General features: G+C 41.4%; 1 protein-coding gene across 4 annotated transcripts in view; it reads right to left on the bottom strand.

Annotated features, from left to right (window-relative positions):
• Window positions 1-12,922, bottom strand: part of limk1a (LIM domain kinase 1a) — a 42,806-nt gene that overhangs the window by 4,088 nt on the left and 25,796 nt on the right. For all 4 annotated transcript variants that reach the window (XM_086036118.1, XM_086036119.1, XM_086036120.1 and 1 more), the window contains 11 exons: window positions 9,324-9,433; window positions 7,816-8,031; window positions 7,566-7,671; window positions 6,622-6,842; window positions 5,776-5,962; window positions 4,641-4,727; window positions 2,955-3,086; window positions 2,775-2,834; window positions 2,465-2,530; window positions 846-1,014; window positions 669-724 (listed from right to left, as the gene is read on the bottom strand). In XM_086036118.1, the coding sequence (XP_085892244.1) occupies window positions 669-724; window positions 846-1,014; window positions 2,465-2,530; window positions 2,775-2,834; window positions 2,955-3,086; window positions 4,641-4,727; window positions 5,776-5,962; window positions 6,622-6,842; window positions 7,566-7,671; window positions 7,816-8,031; window positions 9,324-9,433 (1,410 nt within the window). The remainder of the gene's footprint in view (window positions 1-668; window positions 725-845; window positions 1,015-2,464; window positions 2,531-2,774; window positions 2,835-2,954; window positions 3,087-4,640; window positions 4,728-5,775; window positions 5,963-6,621; window positions 6,843-7,565; window positions 7,672-7,815; window positions 8,032-9,323; window positions 9,434-12,922) is intronic.

The following is a 12,922-nucleotide window of genomic DNA, read 5'->3' as shown; positions in this document are numbered from 1 at the left end:
CGACCAAAGCGGATTGTTTCCAGCAGGCCAGAGCTGCATTTTGCCTTCCAGGCACTAACCACGCGAGACGACTTTTCGGCCCGCACCGTTCTCCGTGTAATAGTCTCCCCTCTGGAAAAGTCATATTGAGCAACTGAAGTGTGCCCGGATTAGGTTAATGGAGTGCGGCCAGGGACAAAACCACCAGTTGCATCACCGGCGGATAGTTTTCAGCTCTTTGGGACTTTGAGAAAAGGTTTCCTCCAAAAATGGTGAGCAAATAAGCATTGGCTACATTTCGTGAGCTGGCTCAGATTATTGGGACCACATTTTGCACACATGTGGCTTTTTCGAATGTGAATTACAGAACACTGCAGCTATGAGTGGAGTTAGGTAACAAGACGAGCTTGGATTTTGATACGGCGCCGTCAAGTGATCGTGTTTGCCTGTCCCACTTGCTGCTGGACAGATTTTGAACTTCCCAGTGAGCCTGAACAGGTCGAAAAAAAAATAAAAATGGATGGTTTTGTTCAATTGTTTGTGCCCCAAAAAAAGATTGATGGGGGAACATTATACTTGCAAACTGAATCCTTGATCTGTATTATATATAAAATATACATTACAGTTGCTTCCCCTGCGTTTAGTGCAGTCCCCACAATACAACGATGATGTCATAGAGGATGACTCACCTCGCATAGCATAATACCGAATGAGAAGATGTCCACCCTCTCATCGTAACTTTTTCCTGGGGAGACAAAAGAACAAAAATCGATTAAGTTCAGAGTGATTAATATGGATAAAAAAAAAAAATTTTAATCAAGAGGAGTGCTACGATAAGATGGAAACATATTTCTCAGCATTCATACCATGGATCATTTCAGGCGCCATCCAGTAGGGGTTCCCCACCACCGTGTACCTCTTCCGGCGATCGGGCCTTTTCAAACCCGGCAGTTTACCCTGGGAAAACTTCTCCTCGTGTTTATCGTCCACCATGAGGCGGGCCAAGCCAAAGTCTGCCACCACCACCGTGTTGTTCTTCGCAAACACACACACACAAAATGTCCTCTGTTCAGTATTCACTACCATTGGAGGGTCCGATTTAAAGGGGAAGTCACATGGGCTGATATTTGTGCCACTAGAAACTGAATCTGAATTGCTTGACTTGAATATTTGAAATGAAAACTGAATTATTGAATTGAAAACTGAATATTTGAATTGAAAACTGAGTTATTGAATTGAAAAACTGAATTATTGAATTGAAAAAACGGGATTATTAAATTACATAAATTGTATATTTATTGTTTAATTTGAATCTGAATTGCTCGATCTGAATTTTTGTTGTTGTTGTTAAGAACTGTATCCCAATAAACTTGAAACTGAATTTAAGACTGGAAAATGCGTTTTTAATTCCTCAAACAAAAGTGCATCTCACTAAAAATTTAATGTGTCAAAAGCTCATATTCAGTTCGACGAGTATAAATTCAAACTTCAGTGACAGACATACGGGAGCTTTAAGGATGATCAATCGATTGCAGGTACAGAGATCTCTTCAGCGGCTCTTAACTCTTATAACACCTTATATTAACCTTTGTGGTACAAGACATCGGGTCACGGGGGGGATGGAAAGGCGCTTCCTTTCAAATTTAGGAAAGGACAGTGTACTTTTAGCATCGTATCAAAACGAAGCGCCGTAGTCAGTAGCCTACATCGCGATTTCCGGGTTATTTTTTCAAACCATAACGCCAATTGAACTCCATTCCTTAGGCATTACTGACACCTAGTGGTAGAATCAGCGCACTACAAAATTGAAAATCCGCTTTTTAATTTTTTTTTTAATTGCACTAATTTAACTAGTTATAACCTATAATATTGACAAATATTTACCAGATTTGAAAACTTCCATAGTTCCTGAAAAAAAGGGACAAAAAATGCCAAAACGAGGCATTTTCTGACACATTTATTGAGAGAAAAAGACAAAAACGACCAGGCAGATTGCTATATTTGTAGTAATGAGCCCCCACTTTGTATATATGCAGTGCCAATCGCGGCTCACCTGTTTTCTGAAGCTGAACCATGATTGGTCGTTATCTGAGAACTGTGATGTCATTTTCAGTCGACGGAAGTAACAAAATGGCCGCCCCCTGACATGGCTAAAAACGGGTGGATTTTGCTGCTTAACTCATATTAATCAGAATGTCATGTTTCAACTAGTTGTTCTGCATAGACCATGAAAAAAAAATACCAGTTAAAAAAATAAAAAATAAAAAATAAATCCCAAAAGTAGCAGCAGCATATGAAACTGCAATCTGCTGCTTGAGTTTGAACTTCTCTACTTTCAGATTGTTACCTGCTCTCTGATCGTGTTAAAATATGAAGACCAGTCTTGTGTTAACAAAGCTCAGCCTTATTTTTCCAAGTGGCAGATCCACTGTGTTGAATGCGCAACAAAGAAAAAAAAAACATCCTTGAAAACAAGAATTCTTACCTCCCGGACAAGACAGTTGTGAGAGTTCAGGTCTCGGTGGATGATGTTCATGGAATGCAGATATGACTACATGACAGACAAGAAAACAAACATTTGTAGTGTTAGTTGGTGAAAAAAAAAAAAACCCACTCTAAAGGGAACAAAAGTGCCTTGTTTCACTTCCAAGAGGCCAACATTGTGACTGGAGGAATTCAGGAATTCATGTCACGCGTGACATTGATCATTGTGCTAATGGCAAGCCAAATACACAACAAACAATGAACTAATCCTGCTGGAATTCACAGTGTGTTGCTATGCTTGTACAACTCACCATGCCGGCTGCGATGTCCTTGGCAAAACTGACCCTCTGGTTCCAAGGGTAGTTGCTATCCTGGGAGAGGAAATTCATTGTTAGTTGTTGTAGATAAACCTTCATTTGGACTGACTGTCCTGAAAAATGACCAGAGTCAGCCATTGAAATTTCCTCTCCAAACACATGAATTCCTCTCACCATTTTCTTGATGATTTCCCTCAAGGTGCCGCCCTTGATGTACTCCGCTATGAAATTGAGTCGCTTGTCTTTGTAGAGGACGCCGATGAATTTGAGCACATTGGGGTGATCCAAGCATCGCATGACCTTCACCTGATGAGACATCACGCGCCAAATTTGATGACTCGGAAGTAAAAAGCAGGCCACGGACAGTGAGTGCTCCTCTGTGGTCAGTTTTAGATTTTAGGGGCGCTTCCCAAACTAATGTTACAAGATTTGAAATTTCTTGTGGTGATGTCATGATGAATGAAGCTATCGCGTCATCTGCACCGCCTCTGCGGCTTTCCTTTTAGTTTGTTTTATGATTTTTTTTCACATGATTAAGATGATCCCGTTTTTCTTCGAATGTATTATTAAAAATAAACCCAACACACGTCGCTTACACACAACCAGGTGGGAATTGTTCTTCCAATTAATATGCTGCCTCACCGTTTACAATGTTTCAAAAAAAATAACCATTAAAGTGGAAGTCTAGCTTTTTTCAAGAATGTTTTGTGCAGGCCCACTAGTTAAAAAAGCATTTTGATTGATATTGTCTTTGTGGAATATGAGTTAAGCAGCAAAATCCAAATGTTTTTAGCCATCTCAGGGGGCGGCCATTTTGTCACTTCTGTTGACTGAAAAAATGACATCACAACGGATCAGGGCTCAGGTACTGACCAATCACGGCTGACCTGTTTTCTGAAGCTGAGCCGTGATAGGTTGTTACCTTAGCCCTGAGTAGTTGCGATGTCATTTTCAGTCGACAGAAAGTGACAAAATGGCCGCCCCCTGAGATAGCTAAAAACAGGTAGATTTTGCTGCTTAACTCATATTCCACAAACACAATATCAATCAAAATGCTTTTTTAACTAGTGGGGCTGAATAGGATGTATTTATTGTCAAGAAAATTTGGGGGTTGACTACCCTGTAAATTGTGTGAATGACTAAGCTGAATGACAAATATTATTTATTACAACAGTCCACTGAAAACTCTTGATGACAGTATGCCTTCACCGTCTGACGACTTATCAGTGAGTGAAACAATCTTAAAAGAGACGACTCAGAGTTAGTTTTTAGTGTATAATTAATCAGTATTACGCTTTACTATTTTTAGTTCTTACCCGTAGTTACATAATGAACAATTGCAATATGATTGCATAGAGGATGCATAAAAGAACTGCTTCAATCCAAAAACGTCAACATCAACGTCTGTAAATTGTTTCTTCGCCTCTAGGTGGCACTAGCACCTTTTGTCTGTGATGTCACTGCATGGAGCAGCCTAACGTCCACCTTGTCAACCACTTCAGGATATTATTCTAGGAGGTTCCCTCCCCTGTTCTTTGGCACTATTTCAGACCCCTGTTCTTTGGCACTATTTCAGACTCTCTGTTACCCTAACATTTGAAAAAAATGTTAAAAAAATATAAATACATTCCCGGGATTGAATGACTGGACTGTGAAATGACATAAATATGTCTTTGGGATTGAATGTGTTTTTCAACATGTAGACGCCACCTACTGTCATCACAGTGGCTGGGCCGAATCACCAACCTCGCCTTTGTGCAATGATGACAACAATGTTCCTTTTACGCACAGATGTGAAAACAAACCTCATCACATGGACTAGACAGAAAGAAGAAAAAGAGGATATCCACATCCACTCACCTCTTTCAGGAATGTCCTCTGCGTTTCATCGTCGAAGCGAATCAGCTCTTTCATAACCATCACCTCTCCGGTCTCCCTGTGGGTCACCTGGAGTCAAGAGCCAACTGCAATTAATCCTCAGAATGGGGTATTCCATCAGTTTTGTTAACCGCTTGTACTTTTTAGGGTTGCGGGTGTGATGGCGCCTTGAGCGAGGGTGAGGTACACCCTCAACTAATCAGAAATCAATACAAGGGCACGCAACCGTTCACACTCACATTCACACCGAGTCTTCAGATAGGCTAACGTTAGGGATGTCACGATATCACGATAGGATCATCAATTATCACGATATTGCGGGGAGGTTGGCGATATATAAAAAGCTCACGGTACTGTACAAAAGCTCATGATATTGTAAAAAAAAAAGTTCATATTTAAAAAAAAAAAAAACATCGTAATATTCTGGTTTTGTGCATAATAACAGCATTCACAAAGAAATAGGATTGGCCGGTCATGCGCTCTTATTGGCGATTAGCGCGGGTCTTAAAACATAGGCCGCATCAAATGAAACGGCGCTAATAAACTAACCACCAGGGGGTGCTGGAACTGCACAAATGGAAAACAACTTGGGCTTTTAAACAGATTTGCTGATATTAATATCGTGACATAACAACAACAACAAGATGACGATGTATCGTGGCAATTTTAATATTGCGATATCACGATATTGGCGATATTGTGGCATCCCAAGCTAACTTGCATGTTTTGGGAGAAAATCCACGCAAGTAGAGGTGGAATACGCAAGAGGAGCTGAGCTGCGATTCCAACCCCGGGACCTTTCGAATATGAGGCAGACATGCTAACTACTACCGTATGGTGCTTCGCAACATGGGACTATTCCTGTAATATACACCCCATCATTGTACGTCTTTAATCCTCTATTCTGTCATATTCTGTTGTCTTTTCTTTTGTCTTCACAAGTAACTTAAATGTATTTATTAATTTAAACCCAATTTTTACATGTTCGGAATAAATTCGCAATTCATTCTTTCATTCACTCAATTCATTCATTTATCGCTATGTTGCCACCTTCCGGACTTCCAACACAGTCAGATGTGAATTATGCTCCATTGAAATTTAATAGCATGAAATGTACCTTGATGGCCTGTCCGAAGCAGCCCTTCCCAAGCACTTCTCCGTGGATGAGGTCAGACGGGCGAAAGATGCGGTGTGTCCGGTTGGAGACGACTCGAAGTGACTCGGAGCGGTTGATGTCTTTCCTCGGCGAGATGGGGGACGCAGCTTTGCTGGAGCCTGGCGACTTGTCGATGCTGTAGCTCCGCCTGGAGACATTCATTAATAAACCATTTTAGGTTGGACATTTGTCATTTTTATGAGGGCTGGTAAAGTGCATGCACTCAACAGCAACAACATTAGGCGCAAGTAATGAGAACTAACACATAAGCTGTATTGAGAATTCTGTCTCTAAAAAAATAGAAAATAAAAAGTTCCCTTTTTAGCCATCTCAGGTGGCGGCCATTTTGTCACTTGCTGTCGACTGAAAATGACATCACAACCGGTCAGGGCTCAGGTAACAACCAATCACGGCTCAGCTTCAGAAAACAGGTCAACCGTGATTGGTCGTTACATGAGCCCTGAGCATCTGTGATGTCATTTTCAGTCGACAGAAGTAACAAAATGGCCGCCCCCTGAGATGGCTAAAAGTGTTATCTTATATTCCACAAACGCAATATTTATTAGAACGCCTAGTTTCAACTAGTGGGCTTGCATAGAAAATATGTTTGGGTTGACTTCCCCTTTTAAAGAACTAATGACACAATTACAATATAGCATTATTGTATTGCAGAAACAGTCCCTTTAGCATAAAAGTGAGTGGCGTAAACAAACAAAACAATACATTTAGTCCAAATGTTTTCACACACATGTGGCCATTATTAATCAATCTTCAAATGACTACGAATAAGAAAATGAAGCATCTTACGTGACAAGGCGTGATTTCAGGTTGCTCATGTCAGGGATGGGGGATTGCGTAATAGGCAGAATGGACAGGATGGGGCTGGGCCCCGCAGACAGCGGGGGGGACAGTGGGCCGTCCACCTGCTCGCCAGTCTCGGAAGAGCTCCCCTCTTGCACCCGACTGTGAGGGTCGTGTTCGATGGTGAGCTGGAGCAGGCGGCTCGTCTCCTGAATGAGCAGGTCGATCTGAGAAGCATCACACTGAAAGGTTAGTCAAAAATGAAGAAAAGCGCTTTTGTTCAAAGTGATTCCTTGTTGTCTACCTGCTGACTTTAATGTATTGACCACAATTCATCATTTTTAGATTGTATACAGTTTTGCCATTATTGGTTGCTAAGGCTGTGTTATTGAAATTCGATTACGATTATTACACTCCACGATTACAAAATTGGCACAATCGGAAAAAATTCTGATGAATTAATATGCCTTTATATCCAAGGAAATCATACTAGAATTTGTACATTTGCTCCTTTTTTTTTTGCTCCTTTTTTTATTTTATAACCAATGTTATAAAGTTTGTTTGGTCCAAAAGGAACTTACATAATTATAGTGTTTCAAAGAGATTTGTCTTTATATTTTTTACATTTTTTATTGTTTTGTACTAAAAAAGAAATGATTGTTTGAATTATCGAGATTTTAATCGTTACCAGAATAATCGTGATTAACATTTTTTTCAAAATCGAGCACTTGGCTGCCGTCATTTTTAAAAGAGAAATCGAATTAGACTGATTATCATTAATAGACTATCTTTTTTTTTTTTTTTTTTAACCAACGTTGACATCACACTCCTGTATTAGAGGCAGATCAAATGCAAAAATAAGCCGTGTGTGGCTCGCAAAATTACAACAACTATGAATCCATAAGTGGCATACACTTAATAAATTGCTTTGTGGGCTGTGTGTCGATTACCTCATCCAGAGGAACGTTGTGAATGGGCGTCCCATTGATTTCTAAGATCCTGTCTCCCACATGGATGGAATTTTTGACATCTGGACTGATGCAGTCAGCATCCACTCTGGGGGGAGGCGGAACAAAACAATGGAGGTTTATTCCCTCTTATACGGGCTGAAACATATCCGATGCAATCTTTCATCTCTTCTCCCCAGTCATCACTTCTTGATTCCTGCTCCTTGTTTTCTCATGGACTTGTTAGACTCACTGAGAGACCCTGACGGTGCGTCCCAGATCAGGGCTGCAGTCTTCATTCGGGCTGAGCGGCTGGTCGATAGCCACCGAGAAGCCCCTCCCCCGGCGCCCGTTGGCGCCCTCGGCGGAGGCGGGGATCGACACCAGCGTGACCGTGTGAGGGATTCGCGAGCATGGCGAGTCCGGCAGGGACACGGGGGTGACGATGGTCTCGTAGTAACAGTGGCCACTGGAGGGAGGGCGGAGACACATTGGGGGATACACAATTCTTAATCAGGTGTGACTCTGTGAGGTTAAAAAAAACTAAAAAATAAAAAAATAAAAAATTCTCTTCAGTTTTAGAACAGCACACCTTTTTCTTTCCTGTTATGTAAGAAACTAGTTTTCTAATTGAAACCACTGTGTGAGTATTTTTTTATTTTTTTTAAACCAAAAGACAGCCAAACTCACACAAACCCACAGCTAACCAGACTAACAGTAAACACAATTTGACACGCATAATGAAAGCCTCCAAAGCATATTCAAGATTTGGTCAAAGTGCAAGGCCAAGAACTGACGCATCCAAACAGTGTCCAGATGTCTCATGCCGATTTAGTTTGGATTTTTCCTAACATCCCTAAGGACCCAAAAACACTTAAAACAAAAAGTTTGCACAACATCTTTAATGGATTTCAAGACATTTTGTGGCTGCAGAAAGTCTTTGGAACTATTCCTGATTTGAGCGTGATTAAAAAAAGAATGTGCTCAAGATGTAATTTTACAGCTCATGAAAAATTCAGTTTTATTTCTCCTTGGTCTACTGCTCGTTATTTGTGGTTTTGGGTGCACTTCAAAAGGCTTGGAGATTTTCTTTTTTCATTTAAAAAAAAAAAAGATTTTTACTTTGTAAGGCAGTAGCTAAAATAAATACTGCGGTAGCCGAATACCATGTTTAAGACTGATGGGGGCGCATAGAACATATTGTAAAGACAATTTTTGACTTGACTTGCACTTTAAAAACAGTGCTAAACAAGTAGTGTGAGTAACTCGCTGTGATGACCCCTGACGGGACAAAACAAAAGCTACAACAGATTTGGTTGAAATTGCATAGGAGCTTAAAACGGAAGTCAAACCAAACCTTTTTTTTTTTATTAAGAATATGTTCTATGCAGGCCCACTAGCTGAAACAAGGTTAATATTGTGTCTGTGGAATATGAGTTAGGCAGTAAAATCCACCCGTTTTTAGCCATCTCAGGGGGCGGCCATTTTGTCACTTTCTGTCGACTGAAAATGACATCACAGTTGGCCGGGGGCTCAGCTTCAGAAAACAGATGAGCCGTGATTGGTCGTTTTCTGAGGCCTGAGCAACTTCGATGTCATTTTCAGTCGACAGAAGTGACAAAATGGCCGCCCCCTGTGATGAGTAAAAATGGGTGGATTTTGCTCAGGCATAAATGTGGCAGGTGAGCTTGAGCCTTTCCTGGCCATCTTTGGGTGAATGCCATAAGAAAAACAAAACACTTTTCCAAAGTCAGTGCTCACCAGTAGAGTTTGGATCGCTCCACCAGAGCGTACGTGTCTCCATCACCGATGAATGTCCTGCAATTCAGACAGGTGAAGCATTCAGGGTGATACTTTTGCTCCCCAGCGACCTGTGATAGAGAGAAAACAAAACGCAATGTCAGGCGGGTGGCAGCATTGCCCTGCAAGGACTCGTGTGAGAAGTAGGGCAAAGTCTGGTAGATTAGGTTTGCTGCTGCCAGATTTCCTCTTGAGCTTAGGGCGGTTGTGCAAAAAGCAAGAGAATTGAGTTAGGGCCAAAAACAGAGGGCGGCAATGAGCACATTAATCAATCTGGTCCCTCTGCAGATTTCATTTGTTTGTAGGAATGAAATTAGAAATTAACTCACTGAGTATAAAGATAAATAACATAACACATATGTAAGCCTCACATTTGATGCTATGTTGTCCCAGGTTAACATTACACATTCTAAAGCTACGCTTGTGACATTGATTAATACAATACAATTTTATTTATATAGCGCATGTCACAACAGCTACATATGTACTATGCAGGCTCACTAGTCTAAACACGTCATTCTGGTTAACATTGCGTTCGTGGAATATGAGAAATTCTCCCGTTTTAAGCTAGCTCAGGGGGCGGCCATTTTGTCACTTCTGTCGACTGAAAATGAGGTCACAGGTGCTCAGGGCTCAGATAACGACCAATCATGGCTCAGCTTCGCAAAACAGGTGAGCCGTGATTGATCTGATCCCTGAGCAAATGTGATGTCATTTTCAGTTGACAAAAGGGACAAAATGGCCGCCCCCTGAGCTATCTTAAAACGGGTGGATGTTGCTTCTTAACTCACATTTCATATTATTCATATTGTCTTGTTTCAACTAGTGGGCCTGCATAGAACATATTCTGGAAAAATATATGTTTGAGTTGACTTCCCCAAATTCTTGTAATGAGGCGTGTTAAAAAACAACCATTAAAAAGACATTGTAGAATTAATAATAACTCTGACAACTTCGATCAGAACTAAGAATTGCGGTTCTCTCTCTCTCTCTCTCTCTCTCTCTCTCTCTCTCTCTCTCTCTCTCTCTCTCTCTCTCTCTCTCTCTCTCTCTCTCTCTCTCTCTCTCTCTCTCTCTCTCTCTCTCTCTCTCTCTCTCTCTCTCTCTCTCTCTCTCTCTCTCTCTCTCTCTCTCTCTCTCTCTCTCTCTCTCTCTCTCTCTCTCTCTCTCTCTCTCTCTCTCTCTCTAATTTTTTTTTTACAAAGCTCTGTCAGTAATAGCTAACAATTGTGTAGGTGAACCTACAGATGTGGCTATGCATGTTGGTTAAAAAAAAAATTGAGCTGCTTGAAAAAATCAGCTTTTGCATCATACAAGTACTCCGTGAAGGTTAAAACGTGTGCAAAACTTCTATTCAGCACCACTCAAAAGTCACTTTAAAAAAAAGATTGGCTGACACAAAATGAAACAGGAAACCCCGAGACAAAGAGGAGGAAACATGGGCAGCATCAGTCTAAGTAGAATCAATTAAATCGATGCCACATGCCTCCTGCCCCGCCCTCTTGGGAGAGCAGCACTGACAACAGACAACACACACGCAGAGATGGCAGGAGCAATACTCTGCTCACAAGCATATTGGTCATAGCTGACTTTGGGAAGTGACATTTACATTAAAAAAAAAAAAACAACCCGAAATTGACCTCTTGAGAAAATAAGCATTTTAACAGAGGAGCCATACCATCTAGATCAGACATATTCAAAGTCCGGCCCGTGGCCCAAATGCGGCCCGCGCTCAAATTTTATCCGGCCCGCAGACTCTGTCAAAATATTTTATTAACGTCTGGCCCGTAGCCCCGTTGACAAGGGTATAAAATACACTCTAAATGCAATTTCACATTTACACACAAGAGGGCAGCAGCACTCTGTCCAATTCCATAACCCTGTGTGACCCTTTCCGAAATTTCTAAAATGGCGACAATGAATAAAAACGCAAAGTTGACAGCGAGGGCCGACGATTTAAGGAACGGTGGAAATCAGACTTATTCTGTCACTGAAATACGCAACAACTGTGTCTGCTTCATTTGTATGCAAGGACACTGGTACTTATTTCCGCGTTTTAAAATGTAAAAGTTCAGTGAACATTTTTTTTCAACAATATGCCATGTTTCAAATTACCCATGCCCTGTACTGGTGAATAGGATATATATATTTTTACATATTTCCCTGTATTGAATGAAAAAGTTCAATTCATGTTTGAAATGTAATTTCCACTGGTGAATACTGTTACTTATTTCCCGTTTTTTAAAATCTAAAACTTCATTGAACATTTAATTACCAGTGATACGCCATGTTTCAAACGGACCAAAAGACATGTTTATGAATCTTGAAATTTAAATTAAAAAAAGTCAAAAAGCAAAGGCAGACTGCTTTTCTAAAATGTGCTTGGAATTATTGGTGTTCCATGTAAAAAATAGAATGTCAGGCTTAATGGTCGGCCCCCGAAAAATTCACCTCACCAAAAATGACCCTCTTTGCAAAAACTTTGCCGATCTAGATCCTATGAAGGAAAGAAGACGCAGTATAATTGAGCCATGTATACCGCAAAAGTGGATAACTAATCAAATGAGGGGTTCCGGAAATGAATGTCCCGTCAATGTCTCTGTTGTGATGGAAACATGACCCGTGTGTGCGTTCGCCGCCAAATGGGAAACAGGAAGAAGAGAGGACAGCTGGACAGTGCTGAAAAAGGGTGTGTGGCTCTGACACCGCAGCTGCCATTTGCTTAAACACACACACACACACACGCATACACACTTAAAACACGTATGACAGACGACAGCTGTGGTCGCCACCTTCAGGAAACGCATCCACCCCGAGGTGTCAATTATCAAGGCGGAAGATTTCAACGCTTGAGAGAAATACGAGGAGAAGGAAGCCGTTGTGAAATAAAAGCGCGACTCCCCCCCGCGGGGTGTGTCCAGCATTTGACTGCTGACCAAACAACTGACCGATTGGAGAAACATCACATATGAACCATCACATCCCATTTTGCCTGACTGAGAGCGTTTGATGTCTGCGCTCAGGCTGCTGTCTTCTTTCAACTGCGTTATGATCTCATCCTGGTTTGGAGCGCGGCTGACTTGAGTGGTTGCATCTGACAAACATGCGGCCTCGTGGCTCCATCGCTCAACGGCACAACAAACTGTGGCCAAATGTCAAGGGAAAGCTTGTTATTCTGCAACGCTCTTTTATTTCAAACGGCTGCGGGGCTTCAGGTCACATGATCTAATTGTTTGTGCTTCTTCCATTTTCAGCATAGGCAGGCCCTCAAAAAGGCCTGGCATGGCATGTCTGAACCGGTGGTTAGTGGAGCCTTTATTCGTTTTTTTCCTCTTTATTGCGCTATGTGCACTTTGGATGTAGAGTGTCTTTTAACAGTATTATATTCAGCCTCAGTGACTACATGCATCAGGATCAATCAACTTTTGGAAACGGGAAGTCTGCGTGATCAATCTCCTGAATTGCATGCGCTTCAGCTCGTTCTTCCCTTATTCATATCGTACCTCGTTCACACAAATTACATTCGCTGCGCGAAGTGAGCTCGGCTTCATGTGCCTTAA

The sequence above is a fragment of the Filicampus tigris genome, chromosome 7 (assembly GCF_054856515.1).
Source record: "Filicampus tigris isolate MCC_2025a chromosome 7, RoL_Ftig_1.0, whole genome shotgun sequence".
Taxonomy (NCBI): Eukaryota; Metazoa; Chordata; class Actinopteri; order Syngnathiformes; family Syngnathidae; genus Filicampus; species Filicampus tigris.
This window is presented reverse-complemented; position numbering and strand designations above follow the sequence as displayed.